This window comes from Hylobates moloch, unplaced genomic scaffold (genome assembly GCF_009828535.3).
Source record: "Hylobates moloch isolate HMO894 unplaced genomic scaffold, HMol_V3 SCAFFOLD_8, whole genome shotgun sequence".
NCBI classification, from domain to species: Eukaryota; Metazoa; Chordata; class Mammalia; order Primates; family Hylobatidae; genus Hylobates; species Hylobates moloch.
The window spans coordinates 20,018,541-20,038,690 of record NW_026652283.1 but is presented as its reverse complement, the minus strand read 5'-3'; the positions used below and the strand labels follow the sequence as shown (position 1 = coordinate 20,038,690).

General features: G+C 35.4%; 2 protein-coding genes across 2 annotated transcripts in view; one reads left to right on the top strand and one right to left on the bottom strand.

The window, feature by feature from the left end:
- Positions 1-9,965, top strand: part of RECQL (RecQ like helicase) — a 32,870-nt gene extending 22,905 nt beyond the window's left edge. Inside the window, exons 7-15 of the mRNA XM_058441952.1 lie at positions 1,176-1,342; positions 2,149-2,230; positions 3,333-3,481; positions 3,572-3,689; positions 4,196-4,334; positions 5,540-5,631; positions 7,528-7,747; positions 8,067-8,196; positions 8,826-9,965. Coding sequence (XP_058297935.1) covers positions 1,176-1,342; positions 2,149-2,230; positions 3,333-3,481; positions 3,572-3,689; positions 4,196-4,334; positions 5,540-5,631; positions 7,528-7,747; positions 8,067-8,196; positions 8,826-8,978 — 1,250 coding nt within the window. The 3' untranslated portion in view covers positions 8,979-9,965. The remainder of the gene's footprint in view (positions 1-1,175; positions 1,343-2,148; positions 2,231-3,332; positions 3,482-3,571; positions 3,690-4,195; positions 4,335-5,539; positions 5,632-7,527; positions 7,748-8,066; positions 8,197-8,825) is intronic.
- Positions 9,966-10,064: 99 nt separating this feature from the next.
- Positions 10,065-20,150, bottom strand: part of PYROXD1 (pyridine nucleotide-disulphide oxidoreductase domain 1) — a 31,670-nt gene continuing 21,584 nt past the window's right edge. Inside the window, exons 8-12 of the mRNA XM_032159790.2 lie at positions 17,786-17,915; positions 16,819-16,931; positions 16,082-16,204; positions 11,263-11,400; positions 10,065-10,366 (exon numbers count right to left, since the gene is read on the bottom strand). Of these exons, the coding sequence (XP_032015681.1) occupies positions 10,118-10,366; positions 11,263-11,400; positions 16,082-16,204; positions 16,819-16,931; positions 17,786-17,915 (753 nt within the window). The 3' untranslated portion in view covers positions 10,065-10,117. The remainder of the gene's footprint in view (positions 10,367-11,262; positions 11,401-16,081; positions 16,205-16,818; positions 16,932-17,785; positions 17,916-20,150) is intronic.

The following is a 20,150-nucleotide window of genomic DNA, read 5'->3' as shown; positions in this document are numbered from 1 at the left end:
AAGTGAAGGTCTGAAGAGGGGAGTTGGAGGATTAGAGAAAAGTAACAGATTGCTACCTAAGCACTGGTGCAGGAGGACGAGGCGGAGCTTGTAGGGAAATCTGCAGCTGGCATGTACAGTGGCAAAGGGGACCCCTAAAGGGAAGTTCGTGGAAAGGTCTCTGGTAAGCTACTTCCTGTGAGTAGCTATCGCCTCTGTGGGTCTGCTGTTGATTGGCAAGACCTGCAGTTGGGAGGAACAGCTGATGAGGAGTGGAAAAGAACTAGGATGACCTAGAACTGGCTGAGCACTTCTGCATCTGTCCTTCATCCTCTCTGCGTGTAAAGATCTTGAAGGAGTGATGTTAGCTGGTTCACTTCTGCCACCAAATCTTGCACAAGTCCCTCTTTTGGGTCAGCTCTAACTTGGAACAGGAAAGAGATTCTGGGAAATGTAATTCGCAGCTTAACGGAGAGAAATCCACCACAAGACTCTGTGACTTAGCCCCAGTGAACTGCTTGCTGTTATCTGAACATACTAATTTCATGTCAGTGTATTTGCAGTGTATATGCTGTTTCCTCTGCGTGATGTTCGTCTCTTCCTAGTGAACTTCTGCTCATTCTCTTAAGACACAACTCAAGTATTATCTCCTTGAAATCTTCACTTCCCAAGCAGCTGCTCTGTCCTCTGTTTTCATAGTAGTCCTCTACTTAGCATGTAAGCAATTTCTACCACATTTTTTTCACTGTCCTCCAGATAGTTGAAGTACTGAAGGGAGATTAAGGACAATTTATCTAGTGATTTAGATGCATATAGCAAGTTTGAGCCTAGAATGGTTTCCGAGAGATAGGTTACATACAAAGCAGTGCCGCCCTTACCAAGCTTTTTTTGGTCTGATGACACTAGGTGGTAGCAGGGGTTTGCCTGATGGCCTGTTTTATCTTTTGTTAGTTGTAATAAATTAAAACACTGTGGCTATACCCACTGTCTCTTGAGTCCACTATGACCAAGAATAATGTCTGAAATAAATGTAATAAAGCCTGCCCATCAAAGAGCCTAACACAGAACTGCAAATTTACTGCTATAGATGGCTGTGGAAACAAAATCATAGTAGTCATCGATTATCTGCATAATGTTAAAAGATATACTTTAACTCTTAAAGGATAGAAAAAGGGCCACTTTGTTTGTTTTTTCAGATTATAAGGCACTTGGTATCTTAAAGCGGCAGTTCCCTAACGCATCACTAATTGGGCTGACTGCAACTGCAACAAATCATGTTTTGACGGATGCTCAGAAAATTTTGTGCATTGAGAAGTGTTTTACTTTTACAGCTTCTTTTAATAGGCCAAATCTATATTATGAGGTATGTAATTTTTATGTCAATTCATTACTTTGGTGAAGAATTATGCAGAGGGGATCTACCTTTTTATTATGATTATTTATATGAGCAGCAGTTAAGTACTTACAAAAATTTTTAACATTAGGAGGTAATTGTAAGTAGATTCTGTAATTAGGGCTTCATTCATGTACCTTTTGCTACATAATCCTTTGTTAGATTAAATGGAAGACACTTGCTAGGTGATACTTTTTATAAAATATATGAGTAAGTCATATATCTTTGTTAAATTTCTGTATTTTTTTGTGTGTAAAGATGGGGAGAAAGGATGGAGTGATACTAAGGACCCTAATAACATCTCTGTTCAAATTAATTACTAAGTAATAGAAGTATTAATATGCCATTAAAGATTTGCCAATTCTATTTGGATTTTATTTGATAAACTTGAAAATAAAATAACCTAACAGCTGTCTTTTCTTTCTTTCTAAACCCTTTTAAGAATAGATTTAATATTTTTCTGAGTTTTCGTTAAAGAGTTATTTACGTTACGATTTGTTTTTATAGAAGTAGCATCACAAAATAAAAAAGTTTTCATTCTTACAAGTTACTCACTGCTCATGTGCTTGCTCTTCTCTGGTAAATTAAAAAAATAAAGATCAAGAAGAGTCTGGCAGGAGGAACAGATGAGTCAGATGGGTTGAATCCTATGAGTAAGTGAAAGAGTAATAGAAAAAAAACACTATGGTCATGAAAGAACTGCATCCTGAAAGTTGTAAGTAGACAGCCACTTGGATGGTACTCATTCACTTTTTAATAAGTTAAGTTTTTTTTAGGTTCGGCAGAAGCCCTCAAACACTGAAGATTTTATTGAGGATATTGTAAAGCTCATTAATGGGAGATACAAAGGGCAATCAGGTAATGTAAAAACAAACCAACTTTGGAGACAGAGATAACTTTCAAAAAGTGACTTCATATCATATTGATTATACTGATAACTGAATAACACCAAAAAAATTAATGTATAGCAAAAGATACTTGAAAATATGTGATAAAATTAATTCACTTGATCTTAGAAATTGGATGTGACATTTGCTTATGCCATAGATTATGAGTCATCAAATTGCCTGATTTATTTTTGCTTATTTACACTTGCTTTAGAATAGACCTGATGACTTAATGTTAATTATCAACAGCACATATTTAGTACATATCCACTGTGTACAAAACAGTGGATTAAGCAACTGATGTTCTAAAGGGATAGAACTGATGTTCTAAAGGGATAGAAAATATACTCCCTTACAGTAAAGGACATGTTAAAGCAGTAAGTAAATCCAGTAGTACATACTGAATAGATTAAGCACAACTCCATAGTTGTGAGTATATATATACATGGTTTTCTGGGTTTAATGACTAAACAAATGTTACTGAAGCAAAGAATTTGTGTAAAAGTAACATTTTAAACTGTTCTGTAGATTTGCAGGAGGTAGTCCTGGGTAAAAGGAGTTCTAGGGCCAAATAAATTTGAGAAAGGTTGCAGGTATTTATTCTGCCTGGACATTCACAGGGTGTATCAGCAAGCTAGAAGCTCTGACCATCCCTGAAAATAAAGAGAGACACCCATTTAACTTTGTTGAATGCAGTGTTCTCCAAATTAATTTGCATGCAAATTAATCTAAATTAACCCAAAATTAATCTGGAGAACACTGCATTCATAGCACATTTGTTAGCATCTTACAGACATCAGTTTGAGAAATACTGTGTAGTGGGAGATAAAGAGAGAGAAGAGATAACGGGAACGAAAACTGATGGCTCAGGCTCATTTCTGCTTTAAAGCAAGCTGGTGCTCAAATCTGGAATTATACCAAAATGTCAATATATGCACAAGGCCTTGAAGTTTTTCATAATTCTTTTTTTCCTTCTGTGCATTGTATTAATCAATGTCCCAAATGTGTGTGTTGAAAATTATCTTCCAGGAATATACCATATCTATCTAACAAATGCACATATTTTACTGCAGGAATCATATACTGTTTTTCTCAGAAAGACTCTGAACAAGTTACGGTGAGTTTACAGAATCTGGGAATTCATGCAGGTGCTTACCATGCCAATTTGGAGCCAGAAGATAAGACCACGGTTCACAGAAAATGGTCAGCCAATGAAATTCAGGTTAGGTATATATCTTCCATAGAAGCCTAATTTACCTTTAAAATATGTAAACTTGATTTAATTAACTGATAAAATGTTAACATATTTCAGGTAGTAGTGGCAACTGTTGCATTTGGTATGGGAATTGATAAGCCAGATGTGAGGTTTGTTATCCATCATTCAATGAGTAAATCCATGGAAAATTATTACCAAGAGAGTGGACGTGCAGGTATGTAGGACTCAAATCCAGAAGTAAATTTTTAGAAAGCTTTTCCCAAAAACACATTATAAATGTTTAATAAGTCTGTATATTTTATCTTTATTGGATAGTATTTTTAGGACAATGTATTTTTAGCAGTTTGACACTTACTTGCATATGGAGAAATTTTTACTTATGTTCTGTTGTTATCTGAATTGTTTCTTCTTATGTGTGTTAAGATAATTTGATGTTCATCTTTGCCTCTTGAATTTTTAATTAGTGATTTCAAATCTATAACTTGATTATAGACACATTTTTTAACTTAGTAGAGCTGATTACTGATGTCTCGTTAGAGTTTTTTTTTAATTTGAGGGTACCCATTACAAATTAACTTCCACATCTCTAAAATTTCTCAATGTAGTATATAAAACACCGCCTGCTAATTTTACCGTATGTCATTTTTGCACATTTTGAATTTTTAAATGTAATTCTGCAATCTCAAGGTTTCTGCAATCTCAAGGTTTCTCACACCACAGGTCGAGATGACATGAAAGCAGACTGTATTTTGTACTATGGCTTTGGAGATATATTCAGAATAAGTTCAATGGTGGTGATGGAAAATGTGGGACAGCAGAAGCTTTATGAGATGGTATCATACTGTCAAAACATAAGCAAGTAAGCCACATACCTTTTTGTAACTTTTATCAATTAAAGCAAATATGAAAGTATATGACATCGTTTTTAAGTTCTTACTAAATACACTGGTGTAACACCAAAGTGCAGATCCATAAAAGCAGATGTTGGAGGGTAGGAACCAGTACATCAATCTGTATGATCTGCCTTAATTCAAGAAAAGATGCCCTATCTTTGAGATAATTCTCCAAAACTACTTTTTTAATTGAAGGTTTTTGAGACACATTGATAGCAAGTTGAAGCCTTTTTTTCCTCTGGCGCTGGTGTACAGTTACATGCTTTAATAATTTTGAAAAGGTCTATGGTTAAGATAGGCATTTTGAGAGTCAAGCTCAGTAACATGAGCTATCCTGCCAGCTCATGTGTCAATGAAATACCAAGTTTCTCCTTAAGAAGTAAGTTTAAATCTACTTAGGGTGGCTTTAGTTAGACTATATAGCTTCCTGAAAGCTTTCTGTCATGGTTATCTTTGTGCTCTTATTGCCTATCACATAAGAAGTGCTCAGAAGTGTCGAGGTGGTAAATAGCAGCCCCACAGTGATAGAAATGTTCTTTCTTTCCAATAGATACTACAATAATCTAGTTAAAAGAAATGAGAAAATGAAAATGTCTTTAAAAGGCCAGTGGATTCTCATGAAGCATATTTTAAGGTTTTGACTCAAATATTGCTACTTTATTAAAATATAAGAAACTATTTTACTGTCAAGAATATTCTCCTAATAGTTGCAAAACATTGAATTTAAAAATGGAACTCAGACAATTTTTTAAACAGTGTTTATCAAGAACATGTGGGGAAAAAAGTCCTGTCGGGGGTACAATGGCCCCCCAAAGATGTTCGTGTCCTAATTCCTAACCTGTATGTTACCTCACATGGCAAAAGGAAGGGAGCATTGCACACGGAATTAAGACTGTTCATTAGCTGACCTTAAAATAGGGAGATTATTTTAGATTGTGTGATATGAGAAGAACCTGACACCCTGATTTTGATCCAGTGGAACCCATAGTACACTTCTAAATCTAAACCACAGAAATGTAAGAATAAATTTGTGTTTAAAGCCACTAAGTTTATGGTAATATTATGGCAGTTATAGGAGGCTAATACAGTGTATAACTGTGTAATCTGAAATAGAGATTCTTAAAACTTTATTATACCCTTTAATAATTTGTATCTTTAAATGTGTTTGCAGATGTCGTCGTGTGTTGATGGCTCAACATTTTGATGAAGTATGGAACTCAGAAGCATGTAACAAAATGTGCGATAACTGCTGTAAAGACAGTGGTGAGTTTGTTGTTTTGTAAAGCTTTATAGGCTAATATAGTCATAAGGCCTAGTGACAGAGATATGTTCTGAGAAATGCATCACTAGGTGATTTTGTCATTGTGCAAACATCAAAGTGGTACTTACATAAACCTAGATGGTATAGTCTCCTAGGTTATATGGTATAGTCTATTGATCCTAGGCTACCAATCTGTACAGCGTGTTACTGTACTGCATACTGCAGGCAACTGTAACACATGGTTAAGTATTTGTGTATCTAAACATAAAGTACAGTAAAAATATGGTAATAACCTGGGCGACAGCGAGACTCCGTCTCAAAAATGGTATTATAATCTCTTGGGACCACTGGCATGTATGTGGTCCATCACCGACCAAAATATTACGTAGCACAAAACTGTATATACAGCTGGGACATGAGAGAAGTATTTATTAGACTTCCAAATGGATTTAAAAGATTAAAGTGTGAATCAGATTTTCCAGAATTAAAACTATCAACATGAAGTTTTGAAACAAAGGTGAATAAAAGGAAAAGTCTTATGTGTATGCACACATTTTATATTGCTATACTGAGGATGTGAAATTTTTAATAAATGAAGGAGAATATTTGCATTTTTCTGAATAGAAATGCTATTCTATAAAAGGGTAACCATGTGATAATCTCTAATACTTTATAGTCACTAATTGAGAAGAAAATTTAGTGCAAAATAGAGATTATAAAGAATCATTTTTGATCCAATTAATGGCTAATTAGTCATAGGAGATTTACTTAGAATTCTTTTAAATGTAGATCAGCAGGACTTGTTTTCTGAGCATTGGTCACAACCCTGCTGATCAAAACAGGATCTGGTCAAAACCACATGTAGCAAAGAAACTGGCCCAAACCAGTTAGAACTAGAAAATATAAGAAGTATTTGCATGCTGTAAGACACTCCCACTAGCACCATGAATGTTTACAAATGCCATGACAATGCCCGAAAGTTACATGGTTCCAGGAACTCCCTAACCTTTTCTAGAAGACTCATGAATAATCTGCCCCTTATTTAGCACATAACTAAGGAGTAGCTATAAATATCGCTACTGAGCAATCTACAGTGCCACTCTGCCTTTGGGGTAGCCCTGCTCTGTCTGTGGAGCCGCCATTTTCCTATACTCTATTGCTAATAAACTTGCTTTGCTTTCACTTTACTCTGTTGGCTTACTCTCAGATTCTTTCTTGCATGAAAGTGGGAATCCTCCTGGGCTGAGTCCCAATTTTGGGATTTGCCTGCATCATTTTGGCACTGTATTTTAACTTTTTTTCATCTGTGGGTTGTATTTCAAGATCTGGACTAGGCAGTACCTCATGGTAAGACCTTACTGAGTTCTGTTGCCTTGTTAGGTGGAAGCCACTGTATTTTTAACTTTGCAGACAGAGAAATTTATGAGTTTATTAGACTATCTATCTTATAAAATAACAACAGTGTTATATATAAATCAGAGTACTGGTCTCTTAATAATTGGGGTATCAGTTGAGGACATTCTTGTTGCTAAATCAGAGTTCACTCAGGAGCCTATACTAGAACAGACAGGGTCTCCTATAAAGCACACCTCTTAGTAACTTAGTTATCATGTCTGGCAGACACTTTCTGATTTCTAGAGTATATGGCAGGGCTTCTGATAACCAATTTTTTATATATATCACTGTAAACCCCACAATGTTTACAGAGACCATAACTTGGTCTAGTGACAGAGACTTGAGGAATAACCTAGTCTTAATTCAGAATACATTTAAAAATCAATGTTTAGGGTGGCTCACATTGATAACCAGCTTTAAACCAGTTTAACTACTTAAGATAGCCTATCTTTGCCCTCATTTCTAAATCCCCATTACCTGCTACCATATTTGTTTTATTACAGCATTTGAAAGAAAGAATATAACAGAGTACTGCAGAGATCTAATCAAGATCCTGAAGCAGGCAGAGGAACTGAATGAAAAACTCACTCCATTGAAACTGATTGATTCTTGGATGGGAAAGGGTGCAGCAAAACTGAGAGTAGCAGGTGTTGTGGCTCCCACACTTCCTCGTGAAGACCTGGAGAAGATTATTGCACACTTTCTGATACAGCAGTATCTTAAGTATGTACAAACTCATTCATTATCCTTTCAGCTTGTCTTTATGATTTTTTTTTTTTAATTGCAACAGAATAAATGGTTTTGCAGTTATTTTGTGTGAACTTTTAAATGCTATAGAAAGTAATTTACCTAAAACACTCAAACTTTGGTCAGTATAAAAAAAGTAATGAAAATATTTTCTTTAAAGGCTTTGTTTGCATTCTTGTAAATTTTATTATTTCAAGTCAGTGTGTTAAAAATTATTGCACATAGTTATTTCTTTTATAAATTTGTTTTCTGTGATTCCTTCAAAAGCTTTATTGTTGGCCTTTATTTTCTGCAGAGAAGACTACAGTTTTACAGCTTATGCTACCATTTCATATTTGAAAATAGGACCTAAAGCTAATCTTCTGAACAATGAGGCACATGCTATTACTATGCAAGTGACAAAGTCCACGCAGAACTCTTTCAGGGTAACTGGCTATTAATTTTCAGTTTTATATATTTTAAAAAAGTATATTAAAGCCTATGGGATGCTTTTCTGTCATATTCCCCTAGGTCCAGTTGAACATGAGAAAAGTCCGTTTTCTGATTAGATTTCTGGGTATGGAAGAGAGAAAATATATTTTCTGTAAAGATATAAGTGAAAGAATTTAGACTTATAAGTGAAAGAATTTAGACTTTTAACATCAACTAGGGGTTTCCAATTTCTTGGAATGGGAGGACCCCATTTTAATATCTAATTTTGTTATGCACTCTGCTCTTATTTGGTTGTGATTACTAATAGTTGAGAAGTCTGTTTCTGCTGTTCCAGTGGTTAGAAACCACTGTTATAAACCAAATACTATCAAGTCTGCAAAAGCATGTCAAGTGCCATTGTGTCTAAGGACATTTGGGGTCTTTAGAACTTCTCTCATAATGTAGCCCCTTTTATTCAAAATAGGGCTCATATTTGAATAGAAATTTGTAGATAAAAAACTAGACCCCTATATACTTAAAAAGCCAACTGATACAGAAAGAATATTTTGAAATATTTAATCTCATGAGAAAACTGAATAGCTGGATTTTTACCAAGGTGCTTGCTTTGTTATTTTTTTTGTAGGCTGAATCATCTCAAACTTGTCATTCTGAACAAGTTGATAAAAAGATGGAGGAAAAAAATTCAGGCAACTTCCAGAAGAAGGCCGCAAACATGCTTCAGCAATCTGGTTGTAAGAATACAGGAGCTAAGAAAAGAAAAATCGATGATGCCTGAAATGAATGTTACTAAATTTTCTAATTAAAGATGGTTTATGCATGTATATGCCATTATTTTTGTAGTTAGTTAGACAATAGTTTTTAAAACAATTTCAGTTATATTTTATATGTATGGATCTATATTTTCAGAGCTTATCTCTGAAGATCTAAACTTTTGAGAACGTTTGAAAATTAGAGATCATGAATTATATATTTTCCAGTATAAAACAAGGGAAAAATTTTTATGTAAAACTCTTTAAATGCAAAATATTTGAGAATAAGTTCATGTAATTATCTTAAGTTTTTTATGCCTTTATATACTTAGCTATATTTTTTCTTTTGACATAACTATCTTTTTGAAAGCAATATTATACTGACAGAGGCTCACTGAGTGATACTTTAAGTTAAATATGTAGATCAGGGATGTCCAATCTTTTGGCTTCCCTGAGCCACATTAGAAGAATTGTCTTGGGCCGCACATAAAATATGCTAACACTGACGATAGCTGATGCACTTAAAAAAAAAAAAAAAAAAACAATTGCAAGAAAAATCTCATGTTTTAAGGAAGTTTACAAATTTGTGTTGGGCTGCATTCAAAGCTGTCCTGGGCTGCATTAGGCCCGTGGGCTAGAGTTGGACAAGCTTGTAGATGATTTCAGGTTATAAAACCAGAAGTACAATTCAACAAAAAAGGAGTCAGTCATCAATATAAATATTAGCAAACAAGATATTGCTACATCTCTATTTAAAGTAAAATACAACCGATTTTAAAGTTCCTGAAACCATAGCCATATTTTGACATTTCAAAAAGAATGGTTCTAGTCTACTAGAGTACATTTGGCTAAGTAGATAACTTAGCTAAATTTGCTCCAAAGCTAAATCACAAGTAAACACATTTATGTTTAAAACACAGAAATAAATAACTGAAGATTTTTATCTAAGTGGTCAGTGTTGTATTGGAAAGATATATCTATAAATAAACTTTGAACTGATTTCAAACTTAGAATTTATGTTTTTATATTTTTCCACTATTATCATTATCACTTCTGTAATTTTCAGTGTGGTCATCATTAACTCAATACAGTCATTCATTTTACTGACTTGTGATTTTTCTGGTGTCATCTGGAACTTTATATGATTCTTCAAGACATTCCATTTTCAGTCAAAATAATCTTCTATATCAATATTTGGATCTAGCAGATCTTCTCCATATGATGAAAGATTCATTTGGTTTAAGATTAGATTTTCAAATGTTTCTTCTAAATCAGTTTCACCAATTAAGACAGCTCCCATCATTCGTCCATTTTGCATGACGACTTTGATGTATTCTTGTCCTTTGGTACATCTCAGCATTAATTCATGATCTGAACCTAAGCCCTGTGCATTGTATTTTCCCAGCAGTACAACCTATATATAGAGATAAAAAGGTTATTGTCATGAGTATCAAAAAGAAAATGTAATGGGTAGTTACTTTGTGTCATGTTAGAATAGCCAGCAGAAAAATTATGCCACAAAATTTTATAACTAAAAATGTTATTGGGGAAGAGTCTGAAAGAAAATGTTTGAACAGCATGCGTTAATTCTACAGGTGACACTACCACACAATCTACACTGACATTAAAAAATTCTGGTGAATATAGTCAAATGTTAATGTTTAATGATTTAACACTAAAAATATCTAGTGAATATAGGTAGGTGATTCTACCAATCTATATGAACATTAAAACTATATAGTGAATATATAAATATGTAGGATGTGGATACATTAAACTATGTGGAGTCGTGGTTTAAAGATTTGGCAAGGAACTGCATTAGAGCTTTCATGGACAAGTTTCTTAATTTCCCTGAGGCTTTTGAATATGTTTCTCCTTCTCTGTAAATTAGGGAAAAAAAACAGAACAACCCAAAACAACCTTTGTCAGAGTAATGTGAAGAGGACTGAATAAGATAATACATTACAGGAAAGCACTTGGTTTATTTTTGAGTACAATAGCTGTTAGTTCCCCTCACAAAGAAAGGATGAATCACAAGTAAAAGTTAAAAATGCACCAACAAGTAACAGATCTGGAGAGAATTTTTTTTTCCCTCTTAACTAAAATAGTAAGGTGGATAATAATGATCAGATGATTAGGGATTAAGATGAGCAATAATACCAGGTATTGGTTTGTAAGAAATGAAAAATGTCTTTTTTTTGTAGATGATTGAAACTATGTACCTTTTTATTCAACCAAGAAAATCAGATGATTTATCATAGTCATAAGACTAACAAGCAGAGAAGGCATTAATATGCTTAACTATCTTACCTTATAGTTAAAAAATTTTGTCACATGAGCAAACAGTTCAAAGCTGAAATCCATGTCAATAGAGTCTCCTGAACTTGCTGCAGCCATGCACTTTGCTGCATACCATCCCATCTGTCTAGCCTGGGTCCACAGTCTCATCTGAAATAATGAAAAAATGTTACACAATGTCATTTTTCATGATCATTATTTGAAAAATGTTAACCTTGTAAATTCACTTAAAGGAGTTCAATGTTTGACAGTCTTTCTGTCATCTTTGCCACAGAAGCAGTCACCAATGGATAACTAATCAGACTAATCAGACTGACTTTTGGTATTTGTTAATTCTATCTAAATTACTGCCTCTAAAATTAAAAGATGATACCAATCATACCTGTTTTAGTAGCATTTCTATTAAATATTATGAAACTATATTAAGCTATACCAGGTGAGAAAAATGTTTTAATTAACCAGTCCCTTCTTCAAAAATTTGTCATCACCATTAATAGAGATGTCAAAGTATCACTGAAGAATTTGTTCTATTTTCCAGCAACCTTCATTTTTATGCACTAGTTAAGGTCTGCCGTGCTGTTAACCTCAGTGGTCAGACAGAATCTTGGTGCCTCACCCCAAGACAACATAAATATCTCAGCAACTGATTCTGGGAAGTCATTTAAATTGTTTTGTATGACAGTATTAATTTATCTATTGTATTTTTATTTCTATGAAGTTTTGAGACTCCCTGGTATAAAAGAACACTGCCTTTGACAAAATTTAATAGCCCTTCATGCTAAAAACTCTCAATAAATTAGGTATTGATGGGATGTATCTCAAAATAATAAGAGCTATGACAAACCCACAGCCAATATCATACTGAATGGACAAAAACTGGAAGCATTCCCTTTGAAAACTGGCACAAGACAGGGATGCCCTCTCTCACCACTCCTATTCAACATAGTGTTGGAAGTTCTGGCCAGGGCAATCAGGCAGGAGAAGGGAATAAAGGGCATTCAATTAGGAAAAGAGGAAGTCAAATTGTCCCTGTTTGCAGATGACATGTTTGCATATCTAGAAAACCCCATTGTCTCAGCCCAAAATCTCAAGCTGATAAGCAACGTCAGCAAAGTCTCAGGATACAAAATCTGTGCAAAAATCACAAGCATTCTTACACACCAATAACAGACAAACTGCCAAATCATGAGTGAATTCCCATTCATAATTGCTTCAAAGAGAATAAAATACCTAGGAATCCAACTTACAAGAGATGTGAACGACCTCTTCAAGGAGAACTACAAACCACTGCTCAATGAAATAAAACAGAATACAAACAAATGCAAGAACATTCCATGCTCATGGGTAGGAAGAGTCAATATCGTGAAAATTGCCGTACTGCCCAAGGTAATTTATAGATTCCATGCCATCCCCATCAAGCTGCCAATGACTTTCTTCACAGAATTGGAAAAAACTAAAGTTCACATGGAACCAAAAAAGAGCCCGCATCGCCAAGTCAATCCTAAGCCAAAAGAACAAAGCTGGAGACATCATGCTACTTGACTTCAAACTATACTACAAGGCTACAGTAACCAAAACAGCATGGTACTGGTACTAACACAGAAATATAGACCAGTGGAACAGAACAGAACCCTCAGAAATAATGCTGCATATCTACAACTATCTGATCTTTGACAAATCTGACAAAAAGAAGAAATGGGGAAAGGATTCCCTATTTAATAAATGGTGCTGGGAAAACTGGCTAGCCATATGTAGAAAGCTGAAACTGGATCCCTTCCTTACACCTTATACAAAAATTAATTCAAGATGGATTAAAGACTTAAATGTTAGACCTAAAACCATAACAACCCTAGAAGAAAACCTAGGCAATACTATTCAGGACATAGGCATGGGCAAGGATTTCATGTCTAAAACACCAAAAGCAATGGCAACAAAAGCCAAAATTGACAAATGGGAGCTAATTAAAGAGCTTCTGCATGGCAAAAGAAACCACCATCAGAGTGAACAAGCAACCTACAGAATGGGAGAAATTTTTTGCAACCTACTCATCTGACAAAGGGCTAATATCCAGAATCTACAATGAACTCAAACAAATTTACAAGAAAGAGAAAACCCCATCAAAAAGTCGGCGAAGGACATGAACAGACACTTCTCAAAAGAAGACATTTATGCAGCCAAAAGACACATGAAAAAATGCTCATCGTCACTGGCCATCAGATAAATGCAAATCAAAACCACGATGAGATACTATCTCACATCAATTAGAATGGCGATCATTATGAAGTCAGGAAACAACAGGTGCTAGAGAGGATGTGGAGAAACAGGAACACTTTTACACTGTTGGTGGGACTGTAAACTAGTTCAACCATTGTGGAAGTTGGTGTGGCGATTCCTCAGGGATCTAGAACTAGAAATACCATTTGACCCAGCCATCCCATTACTGCATATATATCCAAAGGATTATAAATCATGCTGCTATAAAGACACATGCACACGTATATTTATTGCGGCACTATTCACAATAGCAAAGACTTGGAACCAACCTAAATGTCCAACAATAGATTGGATTAAGAAAATGTGGCACATATACAGTGTGGAATACTATGCAGCCATAAAAAGTGGTGAGTTCATGTCCTTTGTAGGGACATGGATGAAGCTGGAAACCATCATTCTCAGCAAACTATTGCAAGGACAAAAAACCACACACTGCATGTTCTCGCTCATAGGTGGGAACTGAACAATGAGAACACATGGACACAGGAAGGGGAACATCACACAACAGGGACTGTTGTGGGGTCGGGGGAGGGGGGAGGGATAGCATTAGGAGATATACCTAATGCTAAATGACGAGGTAATGGGTGCAGCACAACATGGCACATGTATACATATGTAACAAACCTGCACATTGTGCACATGTACCCTAAAACTTAAAGTATAAAAAAAAAAAAAAAGAACACTGACCTTGGGAGTCACAGTGGATTTTAATATCAACAGATCTACATATATATTTAACTTTTCTGAGCCTCGGTTCATTTACCTGAAACGTAAACATAACACTACCTACTCTGTAACTATTGAGAGAATTAAATAGGTATAATAAGCACTTGGTTTCCTTCTACCTCCCTGTATGTGCCTATGTACTTAATGCTGTCTTTTGTTTGCAGAAATAATATAATCATAGACATGAGTTTTAAGCATTTCTAGCAGAAGTGATAGATTTTTTTTCAATCTCCTCTGTAAACAAGGTATTATAGATTTGATGGAGTGAAAGGCAGTTTATGGCTGGGGGGTCAGAATAAACTGAGCACAGTAACAACTAGAGAACAGCTAAGAGAAGTGGCCGGAAAATTTGCATCTTCAACTGCATAAATTAGTATCCTTATTGCTTGTGTAAGCCAAGAAATGGGGTCTATAAGGTGCACTCAAAACAAGGCCCATCTGTTTATTTTCGGATTTTTTTTCCCTCTTTCAGATTGTAACACATTAAGATATAATTTACCCTAGAGAACTAAAAATGTTAAAAAAAAAAAAAAAAAGAACCCACAAACTCCAACTCTAAGAATTTGTGATAGTCTTGCCACAGAAATAACATAGAATGAGGCAGGTTAGAAACAAAAAGGCTGGAACCATTCTTACTGATGTCTCTACTGTCTGTAAGAACACAAAATGATGGTGCTGCCTCTTGAAATACTTTTAGCTCTTCTCCTGCTTCACACTGCATAATCTGAATGAATAATGTCCCTAACTGTGGAGCTGGTCTTTAACAAAGATAAATGTTGCCTGGTTCCTTTATCTCAAACATCTACCTAGGTCTCTACTCCTCTGCACACCTCTGGTCACTGTCTTTATCTTCCTCTAGTATTTTTGTTCCACCGTTAGGAGGAGGTAGGTAAAGCTGTGAGGGTGGGAAAAAGTCTAGATCCAGTTGGGATTTGTTAAGGCTCAGGAAAGGTGTTTACTGCAGGAACTTTTTTTTTTTTTTTTTGAGACGGAGTTTTGCTCTTGTTGCCCAGGCTGGGGTGCAGTGGCGCAATCTCAGCTCACTGCAACCTCCGCCTCCCAGGTTCAAGGGCTTCTTCTGCCTCAGCCTCCTGAGTAGCTGGGATTACAGGCGCACACCACCATGCTCAGCTAATTTTTTGTATTTTTAGTAGAGACGGGATTTCATCATGTTGTTCAGGCTGGTCTCAAACTCCTGACTTCAGATGATACACCTGCCTCACCCTCCCAAAGTGCTGGGATTACAGGCGTGAGCCACCGCGCCCGGAATATTTTTTAGTAACAATTACCACAGGGACAGAATAGGATCATCCAGGAATAGAATGCTTTTCTATATAATTTACAATCTTAGTAGTTTTTTTAATCTAAAGTTGTGCTGTCCAACATCGCAGCCACATACAGCTGTTTAAAGTTAATGAAAAGTAAGTAAAAATAAAAATTCAGTTCCTCAGTCACATTAACCACATTTCAAGTGCTCATGTGACATGCTGCTGGCTACCTGACTGGATGGTGAGGAATTAAACATTTCCATCATCACAGAAAGTTCTCCTGGACAGTGCTGATAAGCAGGTAAGAATGAAAAACAAAGTAACAGCCCATAATTTCTTTTAAATTAAAAGATATCCCAGTCTACCATTATAATGATAACTTACCAAACAGGGAAATATTCTAGGTTTTTTTTTTTTTTTTTTTAATATATATAACAACTCTGTGCTAGCTTCCTACTTAAGCAGAGAAGTTGGAAAACCAGAAGTTGGATTTGTTGGTAACAACCGCTTTATTTTCAGACAGAATCTCTGATAAAAACATATGATCACATATGCTAGCTTACCTGCTGCCAGACTGGGCTCAGCTGCCAGGATGTAGTACAGATGTCACCGGCGGCATAGACATCAGGAAGGGATGTGTGCATATGATCATCCACTTTCAGGCCACCATCTTCTCCTAGATCAAACTAAACAATGTTCCTCATAAGCGTTAAGTGTTAAGAAAAATGAAATGACTTTTTCCATTTTAAAGTAAAAGAAAAAATTAAATTGTTACACTTTGCTGCTCATCTTTAATGAGAAGATGAAAAATAGCAGCAAAGTTTAGACACCTAAGCTGAATTTCCATGGATCAAATTCTAACTAAGACTGATCCACAAAACTGTCAGAATTTCAACATGAAAAGTATCCAATAACCATGTGACTACCCTATCCATAACTACAAGAATATTTTTTATTTTTGTAAGCTTCAAGTGCTGAAAAGCAAAAAATACAAGATGGTTTCTCTAAAAGAATCATTTTTGAGAAGTCACTGGAGGTGTCAGTGTCTTACCAACATTTAGATAAATAAATTATACATTATAAACCATTACTGATGACGCTTATGCCAGGATATAACTATGTAAGGATTTTAAGCAGTAAAAAATGCTGTAAATCAAGACAATGTTTTAACCAAACTGCTTTCAACCATGTTAAGTTACAGCTGTACACTAAAATAGTAATTGTTCATGCTTGAGAATTAGAGATCTTCACAAAAATACTTCAAATATATTCACAGCTGGACAAAAAAATTTCACCTTACACTGTTACCATGGAGAAAAGGTTCTACATTTGGTGTAACTCCTGTAGCACTGACAATGAAATCGCAGCCATATATCTTTTCATTGGTCAATTCCACATAGACAGGCCACATCTCTTTAAGAAAAAAAAAAAAAAATACAGACTTTATTTGCGAATGGAACCATCACCACAGCAATGTATGTGACTACAATGACTAGAAACAAAGAAAGAAAGAAAAAGAAAGGCAAGAGATAACTTTGTAACACACTCCTTAGCAATTATTATGAGGCATATTTGCTAAAGCAATTTTAATGCAATTAGCATCATCTCGTTTGGGTATAATTTTAAAACCATGGCATTTTAAATGTTTTTCCTTCAAATTTGGACACATAAATTTTGACGAAGTACATTTAAATTATTTCTAAATTATTTCTCTAAAAATCTTTCGTAATACTTTACACTCCACTTGTGTTTAGTTCAACTAGGTGTTTTCCCTCACTACTCATATTCAAATTCCCCTTTCCTATGGAAAAATTCAAAGAATTCAGAACAGTAGAATATTTCATATGCTAGTTAACTGAGTGTATTTCTTCAAATCATGGCAATTCTCAGAGGAGTTGTGGAATTGGAGTTAGGAGAGCTGCATCTTAGTCCCAAAAATATACATTTTCAATCTGATTTGGGTGAAATCATGTCACCTTTAAGAGCTCTAGGTTTTTGTTTTATTTTGATTTATAATATATTCTGATTGTTGATCAAAACACTGAGCTCTATGTAAGATGTAATGCCCTATACGATTTAATTTACTAGAAAACAACAGATAGTGAAATGAAGTGAGTTAATGTTATTAAATTATGGTTTTATTTTTACTTTTCATGTTTAAATTTTATATGGAAATACGAAGTTATTTTTAATATAACACAGCACGATTAAATTGTTTTCCTTTTAATTAAGTGGTTATATATATTTTTTCTTATTTCATTACTTGCCTGTATCAGTTGTAACTGACTTAAGGTCTCTTGGAAAAGTGAAGGACTTTTTCTTCAAAATTCTAAACTCATCCTGAAGGTAGATTTTCTTTACTTCACACATAGTTTCAAGGTGAATCTTATGAGAAAACTAAAATTAAGAAAATACTGGTTAGCATAATACCTGCAGAAAGAATAACCTGGGTTACTAATGATGAAGACAAAATGTATACTTGTAGAAACATATAGAAAACATAATTCTTATAATATAAATGAAAACACACTGGGTGCCCTAAAACAAGTCTCTCTATGCACATGAAAGGAGTGAACAAAAATTCATTCAGTAACTTAAGAGATCTGGTAGCTGCATTAGCAGATAGCATCGAGGGAATGCTTTTTAGCCTAGGCCTCTTTGATAATTACAAATGCATTTTTTAAAAATTACAGTAGTTGTTGGGCGCAGTGGCTCATGCCTGTAATCCCAGCACTCTGGGAGGCTGAGGCACAGGTGGATCACCTGAGGTCAGGAGTTCGAGACCAGCCTGGCCAATATGGTAAAACCCTGTCTCTACTAAAATTAAAAAATTAGCCGGGCCTGGTGGTGTGTGCCTGTAGTCCCAGCTACTCGGGAGGCTGAGGCAGGAGAATCACTTGAACCCGGGAGGCAGAGGTTGCAGTGAGCTGAGATCACACCACAGCACTCCAGCCTGGGCGACAGAGCGAGACTCTGTCTCAAATAAATAAATAAATAAATAAATAAATAAATAAAAATTTTAAAAATGACAATAGTTATGGACTATAAAAATTTTTTCATGTCAGATCTGTCTTGACTTATTGTTATATCCCTGAACATTAATAAAGTCCCAAGTAGGTAGTAAATAATAAATGCTTATTGAATTGAACTGCTGAAGTTCTCAGGTTAAAAATATAATATTACGATCTGAAGGTGCAGAAAGGGACTTTGTATAATTTCCATCACGAAAATTAGATGCACCGTGTAGCCAGCCCCGCTCCTACCTACTGAAAGCCAAAAACCAGTGCCCTAAAGAAATCACACAAAGTAACGAAGGACTGCATGCACGCTTCTTAGAGCATTTAGATTTCGCAGCCTTTTAACAACTATTAAAAAATCAAAATATCTAACAAAATGAGGAAGAGCAAATCATCTCCTTATCCAATTAGGATATTAAGTGTGTATTTCTAATCCATCTAATAACTTTTATAAGTTTACTGCATGCATCTGAAGTGACCTTTGAGAAAATATTAATTTAAAATAGGACAAGAGTATTCACTGTAGTCTGGGTATAGAGAGCTCTATCCCTGATCTGAGGATATAGGAAAAAACAAACTCAGTTTCTCCTACTATACTCTCACAACACAGAATACTTCTGCGACCAAATGTGTGTGGGGTGTTTTCTACACACTAAGCAAGCAACTAATTCTGCACAGGACACCATCTGGCTGTCCTCTAATTCAATTCAGTTCTGATGTTATTATCTACCTGGAGATAGCATCAGGTCCCACATGTTGAGGGATCAATCTCACAAGACTGTCTTCCACTTCCAATACCAATTGCAAGCCCCGGGTGTTTTACCATTTGGTCTGACTAACCAACTATAAATTGAGGGGCTCCCATGAGCCCCTTAGGTTCAATTAATTTATCAGGATATCTCACAGAATTTGGGGAAACACTTAATGGTTTATTATCAAGGATGTCACGAGGAAACAGATGAAGAAATACATAGGGCAAAGCATATAAGGGGCATGAAGCTTCTATGCCTTCTCCAGATAGACCACCCTCTAGCAACTTCCACATGTTCAGCTATCCAGAAGCTCTCCAAACCCAGTCCTTTTGGGTTTTCATGGAAACTGTGTTATGTAGGTGACTGATTAAATCATTGGCTGCTAGTGATTGGCTTAACCTTCAACCCCTTTCCCTTCCTGGAGGTTGGAAAGTCTAAACTCTAATCATGCCTTGGTCTTTCCTGTGACCAGTCCCCATTCTGAAGCCACCTAGGGGCTAACCAGTCAACTTGTTAGCATACAAAAGGACACATCACTTCAGAGATGCCAAAAATTTTAGGAGTTGTGTGCCAGAAAACTGCAGGCACAATATTTTACTGTGCTTCACTATTGTTTTGCATACAGTGTGATTTTTACAAATTGAAGGTTTGTGACAACCCCACATCAAGCAAGTCTTATCAGTGCCATTTTTCCAATAGCATGTGCTCACTTTGTGTCTCTGTCACATTTTGGTAATTCTTGAAATATTTCAGTTTTCATCATTATTAGATCTTTTACGGTGATCTGTGATTAGTAATCTTTGATGTACTATTGTAACTGTCTTGGGGTGTCATGAACCACACCCATCTAACACAGTGAACAT